The sequence below is a fragment of the Arvicola amphibius genome, chromosome 7 (genome assembly GCF_903992535.2).
Source record: "Arvicola amphibius chromosome 7, mArvAmp1.2, whole genome shotgun sequence".
NCBI classification, from domain to species: domain Eukaryota; kingdom Metazoa; phylum Chordata; class Mammalia; order Rodentia; family Cricetidae; genus Arvicola; species Arvicola amphibius.
In genome coordinates, this window is record NC_052053.1 from 135401556 (window position 1) to 135424265 (window position 22710).

Below are 22710 nucleotides of genomic sequence, written 5' to 3' on the forward strand. Positions count from 1 at the left end.
AGACATGAGAGCATCATCTCAAAATGCAAAACCAAGGTCTTTGGGAAGGCCAAGATGTAACAAATGTTGAATCAACCCAGAAGGCATTGCGTGCCACCTAAACTCTGCCGTGCTGGTGGTAGGCGGCTACGGCAGAACACCTACTGTAAATCTTACCCATTACCTATCAGATGGGCCCAACTGCAGATTTGCCCAGGAAGAGGATGCCTGGGTGGAAAGCTAAAGGGAGAGGAGGCTCTGCTGTGTACATTTGATGATTTCAGCCAACGCCGGCTTAAACTGGGAGCTGCTCTTGCCTCCCAGTGAACTGAGAATCCAGGAGCATGGCTGAGAGTGCCCAGGGTGTGTGAACTTGTTGTGGACTCTAGTGAACAGGCAGCACATGACTGTTTGATAGATCAAGTGTGACTGATTTGTCCTCATGTTGTTAGTCTGTTGGGAGATGAGAAACTTTGCAGGAATGGAGTTTGTGAAAGTTTCAAAGTTTGCAGTCAAAGAAGACTGGAATGAACCAAGCTGGGAACCGCCCCCCACAATCCACTGTCTCTTGAGGCGACAGTGGACCCCACTTGGTCTCCTATTGAACATTTCATCAAATATAGAGACAAAGCAACGGACAGGGTTTACTTTTATTTTATCTCGCTGAATGTAAAAATCTATGTGATTTCACTATAAGGGAACATTACTGAACAGGTAGGAAACAGATTCTCCGTTATGGGTTCTCCGGATGGCTTCTGCAAGAATCATGGAGATGTCAATCACCTGGATTTTGGTGCATTCTTTCATCTTGTCCTCCTGAGGTATGGTGTTAGTGACCACCACGGCTTCAAAGCATGCACCGTTGATGCGCGCAATGGCGGGGCCAGAGAAGATCCCGTGAGTCAAGATGGCATAAACGCTGGTGGCTCCTGCTGAGACAAGTTTGTCAGCCGCGTGGCAGATTGTACCACAAGTGTCACCCATGTCATCCACAAGGATAGCCACGCGATCCTTCACGTCGCCCACGAGAACCATGCGGTCCACTTCATTGGCTTTCTTCCGTTCTTTGTGAATCAAGGCAAAATCCACATTCAAATGGTCTGCGATGGAAGTGACCCTCTTCGCCCCGCCAGCATCAGGAGAGACAATCGTACAGTTCCTCCATTCAGAGATATTCTCCCGTATCCACTTCAGGACTGCTGGCTCTGCATACAGATTGTCTACGGGGATGTCAAAAAAGCCCTGGATCTGAGAAGCGTGTAGGTCCATGGTGATGATGTGATCGGCACCTGCTATAGACAGCATATTTGCTACGAGCTTGGCAGAGATGGGGGCCCGGCTCTTATCCTTTTTATCCTGGCGGGCATAAGGGAAGCACGGAATGACCGCAGTCACCCGGCTGGCTGAAGCGATCTTGCAAGCATTAATCATGATCAAAAGTTCCATTAGACTGTCGTTGATTTCGCCGCAACCGCTCTGAACAATGTAGACATCCTCTCCGCGCACACTCTCGCCAATCTCCACGCAGGTCTCCTGGTTGCTGAATTTCTTAGTTACCACCTTACTGAGTTCCAGGCCCAGGCGCTCAGTAATCTTCTGGGATAAGTCCTGGTGGGAGCTGCCGCTGAAGATTTTAATGTTCGGCATCTTGGCCAGAGATCCGAGATTCAAATGGTCCAGGCTCTGCCGCCTTGGAACGGAACTTGGACCACAGACCCTAACAGCTTCCGGCCACAGCACAGCCGGTGGTTACGAAGCCGTTACTGTCCCTTCGGTGACGGTTGCACTGATCTGACCTTAAGTCTTTTGAAAAAAACAAAACAAAAGGCTTGATTGACACCTACGGCACACTTTCAAATTAAGAATGCTTTGTACTCCATTTTCCTATATTATTATTATTTTCTTGTTTTGTTTTTTCCAGAAAGGGTTTCTCTGGATACATCTGTGATGGTCCTGGAATTTAGTCCTGTAGATCAGAAATGGCCTCAAACTCAGAGATAGACTGCCTCTTCCTTCTGAGTGCTTGAATTAAAGGCATGGGCAACTGCCTGGCCAATTTTTACTAATTTTTTAGGGAATGTTTAAATTTGAATACACTAAAATACAAAGCAAGGTTCTTAAACAAGTTTAAATGGAAAGCTTCAGGCTGGAGGAGGTATGTGCAAAATGTTTAGTCCATTTCTTCCACAGAGGAAAAAAGGCAAAACCGTATAAATGGAAAATCGTATAAATGGAAATCCATTCTGGGGGATTTGGATGTACCTCCAAGATCTGTAACTATGGGGGGGGGGGGGTGATGTGTTAATTAAATAAATATTCCATGGGAGACTCCCGTGTGTCAGTTGTTTTACCTTTGCAAATGTATCAAAATCTGCAGCCCACAGGCCACATGTACTGGAGTAGCTGGGAATGTATCTCTGCATGTTTATAGATGGCAACATCTTGTCACAATGTGTAAGGCTTGGACCACTCTGTGGGGCTTAAAATGATGAGCTGCAAAGAGCTGCCAACCTAGATGCTTAAAGAAACAGAGTCTGGGACCCAGTAAGGGTCGGTAGTAAGTATCAAATCCTTTATTATCTACAACAAGGTCTGAGAAACATTTTACTTGGCTATGAAGTTTTATTTTTATATATTTAATGAGATATTATCTTAGAGTCATGAAAACAACTTACAATGCCCTTACTAAAATGTTATCTCAAAATAGCATGCTAATGATGTCAGCATGTCCCTTGACATGAAAACACCTTTTTTTCCCTCTTTGGTTCATGTTCTTTGTGATCGACAATGCATGCCAACTGCTTTTTGTTCACAAATCTTCATTCATGTTCTTTCCTTAGAAACAAATCCAACAGGAACACCTGTGCCACGGAATTCATCCCAAATGAGCTACACGCAGTGATTTGTACAGAAAATCCTGTAGCTTAATTTAGAGGCACTAAAAAGTACTTGCAGCTTCAATTAAATTGATTTTTCTTTTAGTGTCTCAGTATGACACACATTTTCAGTTTTTAATGAAAAACAAAACAGATTTTTAAATAGATTTAATATTACCTAAATAGGACTGAATGCTAATGTAAACATTTAAAACTCGTAGCTGGTTGTATTATTCTTGAGGTGTTAAGTAGAAGCCATTTTTGTATTGCTGTTATTTTTGTTCCAAGATCTGGCTGTTGCTATACCTCATAATTCTAGTGATTTGTCTAGAACCATAATATGTTAAAGATGGAAATGGCCTCAGAGCCCATTCAATCATTTTATATCACGGTTCATAGCCAGAGAACCCAGGATCAAGAAACAAGCTAACCACAATGAACTGACGAGCGTATACAGGATGTGGGCTTCCTAGACTCCCAAGTATAGTTTTGACTGCTCGGTCACTTTAGGTCCCTTCTTCTCCCCGTCCCGCAGTTTTATTAAACTGATGGGGGGAAAGTGAACAGAAATGCTTGCATGAAATTTTCTTCCTTACCAAGTAGTTACAACCAAGAACAAATATGAGCCCAAAGGTCTTGTTGCTGAAATAACGTCTGAGATAAATTTCCAGCAAGAAATGAACCACTGATGTCATAGGTCATTATACCATATATTGTGACGTCATAGACGGCTATTCTGACATTTTTCTACCTCGGCTAGATCATCCAGGGGTTTCACATTGTTCTCCTTGTTCCATGGCTTGGGAGACACAACAACCTAGTTATGATTGACTGCTTCATGAGAAAGTTTCATGTAGTGATAACACATATTGGATAACACACTCTGTCTGTTGAGGTATTGCTTCTTGGAATTTGCTCATCGTTCAAAGAGAATGATGAAGGGGAAAAAGGGCCGTATCTTTCTCCTTCCTGAAACAGAGTGCTTGGATATCACCTCCACACATGTGTGACAATTGTTGCCTTTTGAGGGTCTTTTGAATCAATAAACAGAATATATGTATTTCCTGTGTCATTGTTTCTAGCTTGACTGGTTGTTTATTCCCCCTTCACAATTCTAACATAAATAATTCAAAGACAGTTCTGATGCAACTTGATCTGCTAAGGAGAAAAGAAATCCAGGCAGTCATTTCAGAAAGCAAGGAAAATGGTTGTATTTTAAGTTAAATAAATGCTTTCACTAAACACACTTACAGTTGACAAAATGCTAGATGTTTAGGTGGCAATTATAGTTCTTTGATAAACTGTCACCTCCTGTCACAACACACGTTAGAAACAAGGACAGATTTGGAGGTCCTTTGTGAGAGCGTTGTGGCAGGTGGGAATGTGTGGCAGCTAATTCCAAGCAGGGAACATATTTTTCTTCCCAGCAGTTGCCTGCCTGTTGATGAGGAAGACTTTCTTTGTGCCTTTAATCTGACTTCACTGACTGACTCATGGCCCCAGATCATTATTGTAGGACTGCCTTACCTGTCTGTCTGATTCATAATCATCAACCACGATTCTGGGAGGAGATTCACATTCGGTTTGTTTTCTGGTTGTTTAGAACTGGAGCTGACTACTGTGTGTGTTTATCAAGCCTTTTGCTGGAGATCTGTCATCTTGTGCAATAGACATACATTGCCAGGTGGCAGCTAGGTGAATAAGGCCCAGCACAACAAAGAGGAGACGGGGAGGCAATTTCGTGATTCATTTGCAGAGCTTTGATTGTGGGTGTTATGTTAGACTCACGAAGGTGTTTTTGCTGTGTATTGTGGAGTTTCTTTTAAAAGTCTGGTGAACCAAACAGTCCTAATAGTCTGAAATAGTAATTATGGAATAACAGTGAGATTCGAAGCTGAAAAGTGTACCGTTATAATGATAGACCAAGCAGTCCATAAAGTACAAAGAAGGAATGTCTGCCTCATGGCTGTGTGAAGTAACCAGGAGTGTCTCAGTGCAGATTCTGGGCTGATGTTTGCTATTTCATGTATAACTTCAGTTTCATACCAGTAACAAAGAGCTACATTGATGAAATTTAAGAACACACGACTTTCATTTATGTTATTGAAATCTCTTTTTGAAAGTACTTTTGTAAGCACTCAGGAGGCAGGGTTAGGTAGATCTCTATGAGCTGAAGACTAGCTTGGTCAAGATAGCAAGTTCCAGGCCAACCAAGATCACAGAGCGAGACCCTGTATCAAAACACACAAAAAAAATTAAAAAAATATATATATATACTTTTTCTGATGCTTCGAGGGAAAAAGAAGAAACATATCTGTGGTAGTTTAAGTCAGAATGGCTCATATATTTGAAGGCTTAGTCCTCAGAGAGTGGTGTTACTTGAGAAGGAAGGGAAGGATTAGGGGGTGTGGCCTTGTTGGAGAAGGTGTGGTTTCTTTGGAAGAAATGTGTCATAGACAGCGGCCCTTGCCTGTGTTGTCTATTACCATAACTGTGATCACCTTGCCTTTGACAGTTCAGGGCTGCCATGTGGCCCCTGCTACTTTGGGACCTAATGAGATCCAATGCATTTAATTCATTCCATGGAATGACTTCTGTATTCCTGCAGAAACCTGGTTGACGTTTGCCTTTAGTATCAGAGGAATCAATATGGCATCATTTAATACACCTTCTGACCCATGAGGCCTACATTGTTGGAAACCACATGATGGGAAGTGAATAACTTATGTGGTCTTTCAGATTATCTTCCCCAGGTGGACTAAGCAACCTATTTTGTGGAAGGCAGAAAAACAGGGAACTGGGAAGACCAGATCAACATGCTTTCTGGAAGAATCAACTAAGGAATCTCCCATAGCATTTCTGTTATGTCAGGTCAATCAACAAACAGTAAATTGAAAATAAACTTAACCTTTCTCCCCCCTCTCTTCAGTAGTAATAATGAATAATAATGATTTTCCTAAAAAGTATTGAAACCAGCTATCCATTTACATCAGTGGAAATCATCCGTTGTGCATTGGAGGATGCTTGTGTATCCAAGAATTCCAGAGAGATCAGAACTACTGGGAAGTTCGGCTAGCGACCAGACTCCATTCCCAGAGCTTCTAATCAGCGCTTGAGCTGAGGTGTGGGGAGTTTGTATTTCTAACCAGAAGCCAGGTGATGCCCCTGCTATCATCCTGTTGACCTTTGAGAATCTGTTTCAACTCACTTTTCAAATTGTGCTGGTTAGTTGTTTTTCAACTTGACATGTCTGAAGAACATTGTCTTGATTGCTAATTGGTGGGGGATGACCTAGTGTTGTGGAAAATTGTTTAACCATGCAAAGATGTGTTACATTTGTTTATGTAAAGATGAATTGCTATTTTACCTTGCCTGCCTAAAGCACCTGAGTGGTCTAATAAAAACTGAAGGACCAATAGCAATGGAGAAGGTATAGGCAGTACTTACAGGCAGGGAGAGTAAGCAGGAGAAAGAATTTAGACTCGGGAAAGAAAGAAAAGAAGAAAGAAAAAGAAATTACAAGAGATGCCAGGGGTCAGAAAGACAGACAGACAGACAGACAGAGAGGAAGCAGGAAAGTAGGACATACAGAAAGAAAGAAAGGTAAAAAGCCCTTGGGCAAAATGTGGATGAATAGAAACAGGTTAAATTAAGTTAGAAGAGCAAGTGGGACAAGCCTAAGCTAAGGCTGGGGATTCATAATTGTTAATAAGTCTCCATATCTTTATTTGGGAGTTGGTTGGTGGTACAAAGAAAATGCCAGCTACAGCCTAGCTCACTGTTAACAGTACCAACCTCGGGTAGACGGTGTTGATATATGATATATGAATATATGTATAAGATAGCTGAGTGTGAGCCAAGAAGCAAGCCAGTCCTCCCCCATGGTCTCTACCTCAGTTCACGGCTCCATGTTCCCACCTTGGCTCCCCAATAACAGACTGTCACCTGTAAAATGAAATAACCGTTTTTCTTCCCTAGTCGATTTTGTTCAGTGTTTGATCACAGCAAAGGAAACTGAACTAGACAGAAATACTTGGCTGGATGTTTTTATTCCGTCTTTGGTGTACTTACTTCTGTTATTGTTGGCACTAGATGGCAATCTTCCTGCCTCAGCCTTCTGAATGCCAGGATCACAGGGATGGGCTGCCATGCCCAGCAAATTTGTTTCCTTTTGTACAGCTTCTGTTCCTTCTCCCAGGCTAGTCTTGAATGCTTCAGGTCATCTATTCTGCTGTCTCACTCACGTGAGTGCTGGGGTACTGGAACTACCTGCTTTGACCACTGTGTTTGCAGCTGAATTTTACATATGGTATTTTTGCAGTATTTCTTTCTTGTTTAGGAAAAACTACTTTTCTGGTTTGTCATCAATTGTTTGTTTAAGAGTTTAAATGTGTTTTCCCGCCTACTCTTTTTTTCACTCCTTGTCTCCCTGCCTTTCTTTCTCCTTTCCTAACATCTCTCTTGCTCTGTAGATTGAATGTTATTTGTCTAGGAGTCTAGTTCTTTTAAGTAATTAGGTGTGGTTTTCTTGAATCCATGCATTTGTAATTTTTATCAGGTATGGAAAGTCCTCCTGATGTGTCTCTTCAAATATTTCCTAAGTCTTTCTTCTGTTGTCGCTCTGACGACACATGACACATCTTTAGATTCTATTTGCTAACAGGCGAGCAGAGGCCAGAAAACAATGTCACGGAGTGGGCTCGCTCTCCTTCCATCTTTACATGGGTTCCAGGTGTCAAACCCAAGTTCCCGAGCTCACGTAGAAGCCCCTTTATCTTCTGATCCATCCCACCGGCCTCTGACTGTCTGTCACCTGCGGCTGCTATGCTACCAATCTGGCCTCCTGAGTTTTAAATGTTAGTTACTGCAGTTTTCGTTGGGAAGTCATCTTGGTGAGTTCCTTTGCGATGTTTCTGGGTGGGATGCGTTAGAGCTAGCTCATTGTTTTTCACTCTTTTCAAACTTGTTCTTACTTGACACCTTTTTTTAAAAAACAAAACAAAACACTATAATAGCTGTGTCTAACCATTTGAATCTAAATCTGATTTAGTGTGCAGCTGTTATTCTTTCTGTTCGTGACCCCTCTCCCCTTTTGTGCTTTTTTTTTTTTTTTTTTTAAATATTTAACTCTGTACTGTCATGGTAGGAGAATTTATTGGAGGAAACTGTTTGAAATCAAAGAATTTTCTTCTGACCTTTACGGGAGCTGCTGTTATATTGGGATCACCTTAATGCAAAATCCCCCCCCCCCCCCCGCAAATGTGTTATGTCCTCAGATTCGGAATTACCAGGAAGGGTCCAAGGTCACTCCTTACAGAGATTCCCATCATCCTGCTCCATGAATCATTTGCGTCTGTCCTGCTCACTTCCTGCAGGACTGTGGGGTGGGTCTCTCACCTCACCAAAGCGCCACAGACAGAGAACTCTCCCAGCCCAGTTTAAAGACTAGAACTTTCTCTTCTAGACCCCCCTCCTTGGGAAGACCCCTGGGCCTCAGCCTCTACCTGACTCAGACAGTGACCGACATTGAAAATGGTGATGCCGCCTGGGATTAGAGCTGGTGTGCCGTTCCTCCATGACGTCCGTGACTTCCATTGGGAAAAGCCATCTTGGCTGATGATTGGCCGTAAAGGATGTCCTGGTAGTTAATAAAGACATTACAAGGGATGAACCCATATGATCTTTTCTGAACAGACACTAGTAGTCTGAGTAGTCTGAGAAACTGTAAGAAAGCACTCACTGTGATGGGTTAGTGTTAAGGATCAATGTGGCTATGATAAAAAACAAACCCATGACCAAAGGCAAAATGGGGGAGGAAAGGGTTTATTTGGCTTATGCTTACAAATCTCTGCTCATCATTGAAGGAAGTCAGGGCAATAAACTCCAGCAGGGCAGGAGCCTGGGGCAGGAGCTGATGCAGAAGCTGTGGAGGGGTGCTGCTTACTGGCTTGCCTGCCATGGTTTGCCCAACCCCCCTTATTATAGAACCTAAGACCACCAACCCAGGGATGGCACCACCCACATTGAGCTGGACCATCCCGCATCAATCACTAAGAAAATGCCCCACGGGTTTGTCTACAGCCGGATCTTAAGGAGGCATTTCCTCAACTGGGGCTTCTTCCTCTGGTGATTGTAGCTGTGTCAAGTTGACATAAAACTAACAAGCAAAATTAGGTATTATAAGTTTGTTCGATGATAATGAAAAGGACCTCTAAGTTCCAACTGAAGCTTTCTGACTGACAGCCCCTTGAAATGAGGTTACATTTAAGTTTTTTTTTATGTTGTACTTGAGGCTGCATTGACATATACTGAACACATACAATGAATGTACGCTGTATACACTACCTTCTGCAAATTCTTTAAAATAAATGCAACTTTCCGATTGTTGTTGACTTTAGCAGTTTGCTTTACCAAGTTACTTTTGTGTAAATACATTCTGCTTCATATTCTTATATGTTAATTTCCTCCTTATCAATTCAGTTCATGAGCGCTCATTTAAAATAAACTACAATGAAAAACAAGAAACAGCTTATTAGTGTCAATCTGCTTTATTCCTTCTGTAGACATGAAAAAAGCAGGTCTGTGAGTGGTTTAAGTGAATTCATGAGCATAAGCTAATATTTTCTGTCTTGAAATTTATGTATTTTTAAAGCAGTATTTTACATTCACTAATTTAGAGTGTTGAATCTGTTGGAGACTTAGACAACGGGGGGTAAATGGTGTTTCTAGGTATAAGTAGTACAGACTGGCTGATTTCTGGTCTTCAAGTTTAATTTAGCTGCAGAGGTGGGGAGGTAGGGCTGTGGATATGCCCAAGGCTCATACCAGACCAGTGGGACTGGAATCCTGGCTAGGCCGTTTGATATTTGATGAGTCTGAGCATGTTTCTTCACAAACCATTGGCATGATTTTCTCATTTATGAAATGAATAATTGTGTTAATAATAATCTGTTAGGGTTGTGAGGATAAGTAAGTAAAAATAAATGGAAACTATTCCAAACTTATATGTGCACATCACACGTACTTTATAAGCATGGAAATTATTTGCATTTGTTTACTTATTTTGTGTGCAAGCTGTATGTGTCTGAGTGTGTGTGTATGTCTCTGTGTGTGTATGTGTGTGTCTGTGTGTGTGTGTGTGCCCTCAGACATTCTGCAGCATATGTGGGGAGGACAGACAGTTTGTGGGAGCCCTTTCTCTCCTTCTACCATGCAGGTCTCAGGGATGAAAGTCACATTGCCAGGCTGGGCAGTAAGTGCCTTTACCTACTCATCCACCTGGCTTGTTCATGAGCAGTTTTTTTGTGCATAGAATACCAATAGGTGTCAACAGTTGTATAAAATGTCATCAGAGTCCTCGCCTACACAAGAACCTCTGTAGACTTTATTTTTCCTCCCACAGTCTTCCTATCGGAGGCCGATCACAGGGAGGTGAAACAGGCAAACGTGTGCTCAGTCGCCATCTTGAGAGGGGAGCTTTTCCAGCGGATGCCCTAGGCCGGTCACTACTGAAAAGGCAAGGTAAGGCTAAAGTGTTGAATGAGTCAGTGGGGTTGTGCTCTACAGAACCGACAGCGGGACAACATGGCCTGAAGAACAGCAACGTGGAGTTCGTAAGCAGAGCAGTGTGCCGTGAGATCAAGATAGTCTTTCTATGAATGAGTGTCTGCAGAAGATTCCCAGGTAAGTGTGGAGACTAGGCCCACCAGTGGACAGAATTTGATTCCTTCTATGGGCCAGGGGATGTTTATATCTATTTTGATATCTTAATGCATCCTTATAGTAACAGGCTCTCTCCATAGAAAAAGATAAGAAAGCATTTCTTCATGAGACCACGTGAAAAATTACTGGTCAATCAGCAGAAGATGTTCCCTTTCCCCATCAAGGGTTAAGTGTAATTTAAACTACCAATCACAAAGTCACACTCAAAAGAGTATGTTAGCATTTCACTCTCAAGATCTTGTAAACGGCTTACATTTTTGTATATTGTATAGAAAAGAATGAGTCATAATCATGACCCCCTTTGATGTCATTCTATAATAGTAAATTATTCACCACAGAAAAATATCACTGGCCTATCTAGAACAAGAAAATATATGTCTTTATTTATAATATTTCTGGGGAAGGAAATTCCATGGACCCTTTTGATGATTTTCCTTTTAAATACATGAATCACGTAGAAAATTCCCTTGTATGTTGTTTCTCTATGGAAGTTTAATCCTCTCCTTGCTTGTGCACCCCTTGAAGATGGAGAGCAGATGATGTGACCCTGCTGGTACACTATTTAAAGACCGCTATTTTTATCAAGGCCTTCACTCTTCATGCCATTCCTCAGTCTTTGCATCCCCTTCAATGCTCTGCGTTTTCTATTGAGTCTGAAGAATTCTGCTCTCGTGGGTCTGACCAGAGGAACAGGTAGCAAAAGTGTCACCTCACACGCCTGTGCTTAGCTGCCATTCATGCCTCTCACCACCACACCATCACGGCTGCCTTTTCAGCAACTCTAAAAATGTTTCATTTGAGTTGGTGCGTTATTCCCTAGCATTTATTTGAGGTCGGAATAAATTAAAGCCTTCTGAAATTATATGCCTTCTCTACATAACAATGGGTACACACACATGTGCGCGCGCGCACACGCACACACACACGCACACACACACACACATACAGAGAGAGAGAGAGAGAGAGAGAGAGAGAGAGAGAGAGATTATAATTTTGATAATTCATTAGTAACTACTAAAGAACTAAAAACCATTGCTGTGTTTTGGAGCTACTTGAGACTGATGGCTGTTTATTACAAATTAAAAGAAGCACACAGGCACAGACATACACACACACACAGAGTGCAAGAAGAATGAAAAGAACACATTTTTAATGACTGACTGAATAGTATTTCTTTTAAAATATAAACAGCTCCTAATTGAGCTGTCAGATCTCATCAGTGATAAGCTATTAATGTTTCTACCTTGTAGATTGTCTGGGTGGTGCCTGTCTGAAGTCTGCAAACTGTCATTAGCTAAGCAAAATTGGGATAATTATGCTATGGTAATGGGACCAAAACTGGTAAGATAACTCAATGAAATCTAAGATTCCTTTGATCATTATTAGTCTACCATACTGATTCTTGAACTTATGGTTCAATCTAAAGTGTTGTCTAGAGTCTCATTTTAACTCTCTGTTTTCATTACAACATTCTGTCATTTGCTGAATGGCAGAATTTTAATTCCTTTTCCATGTGTATCCTTATGTCTTTAGAGACTCTAGCACTTTAAAAACTAATATTTTTCCCTAATGTGTGTGTTTACTTGTATGCATGTGTGTGCTCGTGCGTGCATGTGTGTGCACATGTGTGAGTCTGAGCATGTGTCTGCATACGTGTGTGGGCACTCACGAGTGCAGGTGTCCTCAGAGTTCATAATAGGGCACTAAATTCCCTAGATCTGGAGTACAGGAAGTTGTAGGCTGCTTAAGCTTGCTGGGAACTGAATTCACTCTTCTGGAAGATCAAGAACTGAGCCATCTTTGCAGCCCGTTTCTATCACTTTTTTATTTAATTAAAAGGCATGTGAACCTGTGTGGTTGAGCGTACCTATGTGCAGGAGCTCACAGAGTTCAGAAGAGGCTCTGGATCTGCTGGAACTGGAGTTAAAGACAGTTGTGAACCGCCATGTGGGAGCAAGGTATCAAACTCAGGTCCTCTGAACAGCGCCCCGTGCTCCTAACCATTGAGCCATTCATTCATTGCTCCAGCCCCAGCTTCTCACCTGAAAAAAAAAACCTGTGAAGAAAAATTTCATGAAATCCTCCTTTCCATATTTACCGTCTTGATTTGTCAACTAAATGTTTCTTTACCTTTCTTTGGGAGCCTTCAGATTATCTCCAGCCATTAACAACTAATCAAACTTACCTGTAATTCAAAACAAAAATTAGGGAACAATTGAACACCAGCAAGATGAATGACATTTACCGCCCCAAAGGTTCCATGACTTTGCATATGCCCAGTTTATCAGTTTTCCCTATAACCCAGTTACAGATCACTGAAATATAACTCAATGTGCAAGCACTGTCGGGATTTCATGAATATTTAGTGCCTGTTTCTAAGTCTGTGAAGTCTCATAAATCAACACCGCTTTCCTCCATGTCACATGGCTGTGACTTTGGTACTATCTTTTTGGAATTATAAGCGTTGAGTTCCACACAGTTTTCATATAAAACAGAAGAGGGAAATATCAATGCAAGCTCTTCTACTGCAATTACTATGTCATTTATAGGCCAGTGTGGAGAAAGATCAAAAAGCTATTTTTAATTTTATGAACTAGAATTCAAAATATTATCACGTGCTTACTGCCCAAAAACTCCCTTGGTGGGTTTTCTTGTTTAGACCTCAAAGCTGTACACATGGACTTCAGAGATTTCATTGGGCTGTTACCCGCTCTAGACCAGCAGTCTTTTTCTTGAAACACGGATTTCCAGAGCAACCATAGACTTCTTTTTCACTCAGTAGCATTCAAGCAATGCTTCTCAATCTGGGCTGTGCATTTGACTCACCTGGAGAGTTTTGAAAAGCTATCTCAGCTTGAACCACAGAGACTTTGGTGTGTTGGTTCTGGGTCGCTTTGACAATAACCTGGTCTAGATGCCAAGCCTAACATCAAGTAGGTTAATATTCCTAGACCAGAAATGTCATTCAGTGTTTCTAATAATGAATATGGATTTTATGTCCAGCTTGCAATCTTTCCTAATCATCTTCAAATATTTGTATTTTCAAGTTTATAAAACTTTGCTTATCTCCTAGGAGAAGCAGTGACTGACATATTCAAGCAAGCACTGGTGTGGAGAGGTGATGAAGCCTGCTCAGCTCAGCAGGAGAGCTTCCTTGAAGTTCTAAGAAGTCTTCTTCTTGCCACAGGAGACCCAAAGATAAAGACAGTAGGGACACCGGAGTATAGAAGTCCATGTTCCTGTTTGTGTCTAGGACAACTGAGCAAAGGTCTATCTGAGCTGGAGTTCGCTCCTCAGCCTAACAGCAAAATCTGATTAAGTATTCTAATACTGACGATAAGGCAGCACACAGGAAAGGAAATGCCAGGCATGGGGACAGGAAGTCATTTTCCCAGGATCACAAAGCTAGGATACGACTCAAACCCAGGCTGTCCCCAGTGCTCCAGGTCCACCTGTGGCATCCATCACTTTGACTAGTGAGACTGCAATGCGAAGTGACTGTCACAAATGAGCAACGTGCAGGCAGACTGAATCTACCCTCATGTAAGCGATTCAAGCAGTTTAATGATCCCATATATAAAATGGGCTAACAATAATGTCTGCTTCTGGAGGCTGTTGTAAGGTTTTCGATAGTCACTCTGGCGTCTGGATCACACAAGCTTTCCCAGCCCACAGTGCCACACGAGATTCCTGACACAAAGCTTTAGAAGACTCAGCTCTCATCTCCATACTGTCCTTTTTAGCGTGCTGGGAAACCTCGTTTGTCACCCACCCTCCTAAGTCTCCAGTTATCCTCCGTGCAAATTCAGAGGCTATATTATGTGAGAGCAACGGGTTCTTCTCACTCTAATATTGTGTGATTCTGGATATTACAAAATAGCAACAAGGGTATATTTATATATGTAAACTGAACATATACTGAGAACTGCAATTCTCACCCACCCGTTCATCTTTTTAGTTCCAACAATTTCTTCTTTATTCTGGGCTCATCTGTCAAAATGTAGAAGTAGAATACTGTGATTTCTAACTTTTTAGGGGTCTATTAATCTCTCTCTGTTAACAACCATTTGCTCGAAGTACAGCGTCTCCTGTGCCCGACGATCTTCCACACTTTAGCACGTTAGTTCATTTTCTACCACTGTAGGGAAATACCTGAAGCTGAGTCTTTTATAAACCAAACTTGGCAATTTAGTTTACTGATTTAGATGCTGAAAATTCAAATGGCGTGGTGCTAATTCAAGCAAGCTTTCCAGTGTCTACAGAGCATCACGGCTAGACGGCATCTTCACTATGGGGCATGTCTGAAAGAAGGCAACAGCACATGTCAGAATCATAAGCCATAGGAGGAAGGGATTCTGGGGCTGGGGATTGGAGCCAGGGCCTCTCACATAGCACATGCGCATTCTACATTGCTGAACTAGAGCCCGACTCAGCCTCGCTCTTTCTGTCTGCTCACTTAAACTTTCCTTGGCATGTGTTCATGCATGTGATGTTCACACGTTTGCACAGATCTTAAAGGGTGTGTGCACATGGGTGCACACATGTGGGTGTGTCACGAAGGCCCGAGGTTTATGTTGAGAGTCTTCCTTGGTTGATCACTCGCCTTATTCATCATTGTAGAGTCTTTCAGCTGAACCTGGAGCGCACTACTCGGTGTAACTATTCAAATTTATCTGAGCATCCCCTGCCACTGCATTCTGAGGGCGGGGATTACAAGTGGGTGCGGGGCATTTATGTGAGCGCTGGGAGTTCAAACTCTGCTTCTCATACTTAAGCAGCAAATATTTTATCCTGTAAGCTATGTCTTAATAAAATACATGTATGTATGTATGTATGTATGTATGTATGTATGTATGTATGTTAGAGGACAACCTAGGTGTTGTGAAATATTGACTTAATATGTGCTACATTCGTTTATGCTATGGAAAATGTTTAATGATGCAAAGATTGGTGCATTCTTTTTTGTTGCATTTGTTAACTCTGTAAAGTTATGTTACTTTGTCTACCCCAAACACCTAATAAGGAGCTGAACAGCGAATAGCAAAAGGTGAGGATAGGTGAGGATGCCAGGCAGAGAGAATAAATAGGAGGACAAATCTAGACTTCAAAGAAGAATGAGGATCAAGAAGAGGAGGAAAGGAGAACACCAGGGTCCAGCCACTTAGCCACACAACCGCACACAGAGTAAGAAGTAAAGAAAGATATATAGAATAACAAAGGGTAAAAATCCCAGAGGCAAAAGATAGTTAATGAGAAACAACAGGATAATTTAAATTAGAAGAGCTGGCTAGAAGCAATCCAAACTAAGGCAGGGCATTTATAAGTAAGAACAAGTCTCTGTGAATTTTTTTGGGAGCTGGGTAGCAGGCACCCAAAGAGTCCACGGGATGGTACTCAGGTCTGATGCACCATAGCCAAGAATCTTACCTGCTGAACCATCTCAGCAGCCTAGCATCTCTTTCCATAACAACCCTGCCCTTAAAAATTAAATACAATTAAAAGAACATATACTGAAGGACCCAGGAGCCACACCCTAATCCTTATTAAGGGCGATATCTCATCCCCTGTGACAGTTCACTACATCCCACTTCCCAAAGGTTCCACACCGCCTTAGGACATTGCCACACAGAGTCGAAGTGCCAACCGCGGTGCCTCAGACACTCACTGACAACCCAGGACAATTTGTTTCATCTTTTGTTACTAGAGCATAGTATTTATCAGATGTTGATTTCTACTTGTGCCCTTAAACACAAAAAGAATGCAAACACTCTTTAAATTTACTAAAAAGTTCAATTGGTAGAAATTTCTCTCATAAAGTTCCTGGAGGATTTTTGTAAACAGAAGGTTCTGTCCCGCCTGGTCCTGCGACTGTTCAGTCCCAAAGAAACACAGAGGCTTATATTAATTATAAGCTGTTTGGCCTATTAGCTCAGGCTTCTTACTAACTAGCTCTTACAACCTAAATCAACCTATAATTTCTTGTCTGTGTTTAGTCATGTGGCTTTGTATCTTCTCTCAATAAGGCATTCTCATCTTGCTTCCTCTGTGTCTGGCTTGTGACTACGACTCTGCCTTTCATCTTCCCAGAATTCTCTTGGTCTAGTTGCCCCACCTATACTTCCTGCCTGACTACTGACCAATCAGTGTTTTATTAAACCAATCCAAGTGACAAATCTTTACAGTGTATAAAAGCATTATCCCACAGCAGCCTTTGATACCCTGTGTCATTTGTATTGGAACAAAGTAGGATGCTGTGCTCAACTTAGGGTAGAATTGTTTAGATTATAATTTTACACTCACTTTAGTTTACATACATTCTCTATAAATCAGAGTCAGAGGTCAAGATTTGCCTGCTAATGTTTTGTTGAAAATGTGTAACCCTGCCTGAAGCTACTTGACCTGGGCTAGTAGAAAAAAAAAAAAAACAAAAACACAGCCCTGCACCACTGTGTGAGTGAATATATGGTGGGGGTATGGGAGCTCTCAGCGAGCACAGCAGGAATTGCCTACTGCTTACCCAAATAGGGTCTGTGCCCACTCAACTCCATAGAGATGAAGGCCATGCCATGTCAGAGTCAGTTCAGCTTCTGTTTCTCTGCTAGAAAACTGGCTCCTCGGAAGTCACGTGACTGGTAGACTGCTAACCTATCTGATAAACTTGGAAAGTCCCACCTCCATTGCAGCACTTCCTCCCACCATGTTTTGCCTCTCTCCAATCAGGTCCACCTATGCAAGTTAGATGCATTTTCTCTCTCGTTCCTTTTTTTCCTCCTCCTGCCTGACTGGAGCTATATAAGCTAGATCCTTACTTCAATATATGAGCTGTTCTCTGACATAGTCTCCCTGTCATTCATGACCACAATACTCACGGAGATCTGCTACTCAGATCCTCTGCACCCTGTTGTGTGGGTGGGGGTGAGAACAGGAGGCCTGACCTCACTGCTGCTGCCTGCAGCATGGGGTGATCTAGCGCCGCAGTACTGGGGAGCTCTCTCTGGTCGTGCTGATGAGGGAAATCTGTCAGGCTGACCAACCCAGCTCCCACCCAGGCCCAGAACAGGACTATGAGTTGATTCACCCCAACATCCACCAAATCTATGATCTGTTGGGGCATGTGAGGGGCTAGTCCTACACATGCAAAGATGCCAGATCTCCATGATGCAGGATAACAACAGGATATCCAAGAGGAATTTCAGTGAGGGCCCAGTATTCACACTGTAGTAGAAGCCTGAGGCCTCGAACCAGACCAATGACTCATTACAATGAACACTTACAAGTAAAGATATACGGATTAAAGGGTCTGCTGTGTGACTCACTACCGCACACCGCGCCCCCTGTGTCTGCGTTTGGTGTGCTTTTACCCATTTACCGAGCTTCGGGCAAGGGACAGGAGGTTAAAATACACAGACTCACAGACAGAGGGACAGAGACACGGGTCATCCTTGAATTCCCCAAGAATGCCCCCTTTATTGTATTCAGGGGCAGATTATATAGAGATAGCCACGCCCCAGCCAAACCCACCAGAAACCACTCTCCTGCCATCAGGAACTCCTGAAGGTCTCGTGCTCAGAGCAGCTGTAGGCACTCAGATCAGGGGATTACAAGAAATTCAGGATCTGGGGTCTCACTGCTCCCAACAACTCACTGTGTCACATTACAGCTTCCAGGATTAAAAAAAAAATGGGGGATGGGGGATTGCAAGGCAGAGGGCAGACACAAAGGGATGGGGAGATGAATGGAATCAGGACACATGATGTGAAATCCATGAAAAATCAATAAAAGATTAGAAAAAATGCAATCTTATGGCAACTTGAGAAGGAGAAAAGTGGTTTGAGGTTGGGAGGGTGGGATGTATTTGGTGATGCTGCCATCTTCACCACCAGGCTTGGCAAGCTCAGAAAAGACTCGGTGGTACTAGGTGACTGATTCTAATAGCTGGGGAAGGTTTGAGATGGGCTATTTTAAAGACATCGCACCTCAGAACACTCCACCTCAAGGAATGACATCAAGGATCTGACTCCATCTCATTGATCAAAGTGCTTCTCAGAGGCATGGAGCAAATCCACCTCAGAAAATAAAACTCCGAGGACAGGGAATTGAGCATGCTCTCACAGAATGGGTCACCATGATGTTAAGGATAAACAAGAAGAATCCCGTGGTTCAGGAAGCAGTTGAGAGTAGGCACACAAGCAGCCTATGTTGTATCTGATGCTGTGCCATTATTCCATGACCCAGGGTCAGCGATGTCTCCAAATTCTAGGTCCGCTACTCTACCAAACAGCAGGTGTGCATTTATCAACTCATGCCGTTCCTCCCCTATAATAACCACTTGGGTCTCAAACTTGAGCGTGCAAGGAATCTCTTGGTGTGGGCATCTTCAGTATTCCAGTTTGGCTCAAGAGCACACAAAATGGGCATCTGAAAAGACACCTCAGCACTACCTGAGAGTTTTGTAGAAATGCAGAAGTCTTGGCTTCTGACCTAAAATAGAATCTGTGCATTTTGTTTGTTTACTTTTATTTGTGCAGTCTTGAGAACTGAAACCAGAGACTCGAGTATGTCAGGCAAGAGCTCTAAGACTGAGCTGCATTGTAGCCCAGAATCTACATTGTAGCCCAGAATCAGAAACTCCTGAATGGCATCACTTGGCTTAGTAGTCTACTTCTCCTTACAACTGGAACTGGTTTAGAAGTCTACTTCTCCATCTAACTGGAACGAACTCACAGTCTTGCTTTGTTTTGATTTCCAACCCACTGCAGACTAATACTTTTTGTGAAATGAAGTAAGTAAAAACAAATTATTAAAAGAAGACATTCTTTTGAAAGATTTAAAAATACAACTATATTGTTGCTTAGAGAGATGATATGAAATCGTCTTTGCCAAGTTACCTTAGACTCCTTGCTAGGTTTGAAATCGTCAGGCTTATAATGGATGTCCACTGAGATCAGAGAGCCATGGATGGTACCAGTTGGTGAGCAAGACAGCGAACAGTTCTTGTCTTGAAAAGAAAGTCTGACTTTTTCATTTTTTGTAAGTTTGAAATACTTTAGCAAAAACAAACATTTCCCAACTTCTGCAAGGCAGCATTATAGTGAAAACACGCACAGCACTTTGTTTGAAGACAATATTTTTCTTTATGATACATTATAAGATTGAGCTGTAAATTATAACTTTTCTGCTTTGTTTCCACCCTCCCCTCTCCTCCGGTCCTCCCCTTAGCTCGGACTATTTCTTAGAGTGCTGGGTCGGGCTAGCTTCTGGAAACTCCTGCAGTTCTCGCCCGAGTTGAAATGCAGGTGGATATTAGGTCTCCCCCGCACTTAACATTAGTGGAAGCCAGTTGTTAGGAGCTTTCCCTGATAGCAGCTACTGATGAAAAGGAGACCTGGAAAGCCTACGGGGAGTGAGCGAGTGACTCAGGAGAGCTGGGGAGATGATGACAGGGAGCTATGCTTCTGTGCTCAAAGGCACCACGGATTCATGACTTGAGCGATAGAATCATTGTCCAAGTAGGAACAACCCCAAACACCCATGAGTAAAGAAATGCACAGAAGATTGTTGGCTGTAAGAATACATGAGGCTTTACAATTTTCAACACTATTGGGTATGGGAGCTGTGCACAGGGGCCACACACTTGTCTGTAGGTCAGAGGACAACTTGAACAAGCAAGTTTCTCTCTTTTTACCACGTGGGTTCCAGGGGTCAAACTTGGTCCATTAGGCATGACTACAATCACCTTTACCCACTGAGCCGCCTCAGTGGCCCTGGCTTTAAGGTTGTTTTTTTTTTTTTTTCATTTCTTTTTCAAATTAGAAATTCTACTGTAAATGCCAAGTGACGAAATAGGTATATTTGTGCATATTTTTATTTTTATGCATTATTGTATATATACGGATTGGCATTTATAAGCACAAGTATGTATATCTAGGACATGTATACAGATAGAACATATAGATACACCCAGACATAATCTTTGAAAGATTGCTAGGCAAATAGATTTTCCGTTCCTCTTCGAAGGGCTCCTTTCACAGCTTACTCCTGTCGCTTTGAAACATGAAACCTTACTCATCTGGCAGAGACAGAGGTTGGAAAGAAAAACTACAAAGGTATTTCAGCACCCCAGAGTTTACCTTTAACCCTTATCTTGTAGGAATTCCTCCTATATTTAAAACATGCTTACTATACCACATGGGATTATCTGCAGGCTGACATGAAATGTACACTCAGAGTCTAATGATAAACTTGATAGGGATCCCTGGGAAGCACTTCCCTGCTGATAGTGTCTTTGGAACATCATGGTTTCTAGATGAAACTCATTTGTTTCCCGTTTCTTGGCAGCATTGCTCATTATAAACAAGGCTCAAATAATTTATTCCACCTTTTAAAAACCCCACTTCTTTGCATTTGCATCTGAAGGCTGCCTCAGTGTATGAACACAATGGTGTGCCATTCATCCTCAACTCCTTAAACACTGGGTGGGTCCACCCAGGAGCGAGCTGTCTCAAGGACGTGTGGAAGTGCAGTCAGCTTAAATCTAAAGCTACCATTGTTCGGCAGGTGGATTTACCTCACCTTCAGTCAGAGTCAGTCCTCAGAATTACGTTGTAGGGTGATTGCGGTGTCTGTCTTAGGACTATCCTGTGTAGGAATGTGATTTGCTCATCCTTATAACCTCAGTGTGTGGCATGAAACAGCGCCCAGTGAAGGCTGGTGACTGAGCAAATGAACTTGACTTCTGGATCACGGTTCATATTTAGTCATCTGACCAAACACGGGAAACTCGGAAGAGCTAGAGACTATCCTCCATGTAGAAATGAGATCATCTCATCATGGCAATGCTGAGGGAGGTTTTGTATTGATTTCCTACCTGATTCTTTTTGTGTTGCTTTTCCAGGCTTCCTCCAACATTGCCACATCACTGGGAAGCCCGTAAAAGCAACCCGCACTCCCACCCTTACAACTTTGGGCATTTTTTCGCCTCTATCAAGTAAAGTTTTTATCCTTCATCTCTGCCCCTCTGCAGGGACACTGCAATATTGCCACTGTAATCTCCCATGTATTCTTTTAAAGCGTCAGTTCCTTGAACTGCATGCCCAGGAAATGTGTGATGGAGAACAAACACACGTTTTGCAATTAGACTAAAACTAAGTTGGGCTCTTGCTTGAGCACTTTCTGAACAAGGTCGCGAAGCTGTGTTATTTTACTTGCTGACAGTCAGCTTTGCTAGTCTAGAAATGAGGACAGTGAAGTCTTCCTCCTGGGGAGGAACTTGTGAAGATTAGGTTAGGTAGCACACGTAAACGTTTGACACTTAATTGGTACCTGGTAAATAAAAGGCCGCTCCGAGTAGGCACTCACTCAACTTTGGAAGAGCAAGCAGGGCTCTTTACCCACGGAGCCATACTTGATGTATATTTAAGATTGTCAGGGGTCCTTACAAAAGAGAAGGTCGTATAGCAGATCTAGGATGGTGGATTTGATTGATTCGAAACCAGCAGGAGAGCCGAGGATGCTGCTGAGTGACGGAGCTTTCCATTCCCAGGACTGAAAACGCAATCAGTACAAATCTTGATTTAAGGCACCATTCTTAGAATTAAATCTAGTTTAGGGTTATACATATGGAAGGGAAGAATCAAGCCAGCTTCCTCCTGAATCGCACCCATTCATTATGAAGAATGATCACCAAGCAATATACTTGTCTTTCATGTTCCCTTAAGTGCCTGTGGCGGAGTCAAACTGAAGGATGATGGGCGGCGTGACGGTAGCGCGCCGGAGCCCGGAGCTCGCCGGAGTACCGCCCTCCAGATGAGGTTATTCTGGAAAGACTTAATTTAAGCTTTCCACTTAGCATTTCATGTGACTTGTTTTGTACAATGACAAAGCTGCAGGTGTTAACACAATCTAAGAGTTTAAAAATGTGCCTGTGGTATATTTAAAGTGACCAAAATAACTTTTTAAAAAAAGATTCAAAAAATAAACTGTTGACATAAGTCACCAAAATACTCCTGCTTAAGAAGTAAGGCTGTAGCTTTCTGCTGTACTTTCTCGGTCAAAGGCTCTCAATGACCTCACCCCAGTTTTCCTTGCAGTCTGCCCCATGTCCAGCTTCCTTTAGAACCTACACGCTTCGTTC

The 22710-nt window shown here is 42.5% G+C and overlaps 1 protein-coding gene across 1 annotated transcript; it reads right to left on the bottom strand.

Annotated features, from left to right (window-relative positions):
- Positions 1–669: 669 nt before the first annotated feature.
- On the bottom strand, positions 670–1626 carry Prps1l1 (phosphoribosyl pyrophosphate synthetase 1 like 1). Its single transcript, XM_038337542.1, has one exon. It carries the CDS (start codon positions 1624–1626, stop codon positions 670–672), a length of 957 nt encoding a protein of 318 aa, XP_038193470.1.
- Between the last annotated feature and the right edge of the window lie 21084 nt (positions 1627–22710).

Excerpts from the sequence above, each read along its gene's own strand:
- Prps1l1 (XM_038337542.1), bottom strand. The coding sequence starts at position 1,626 with ATGCCGAACATTAAAATCTTCAGCGGCAGCTCCCACCAGGACTTATCC.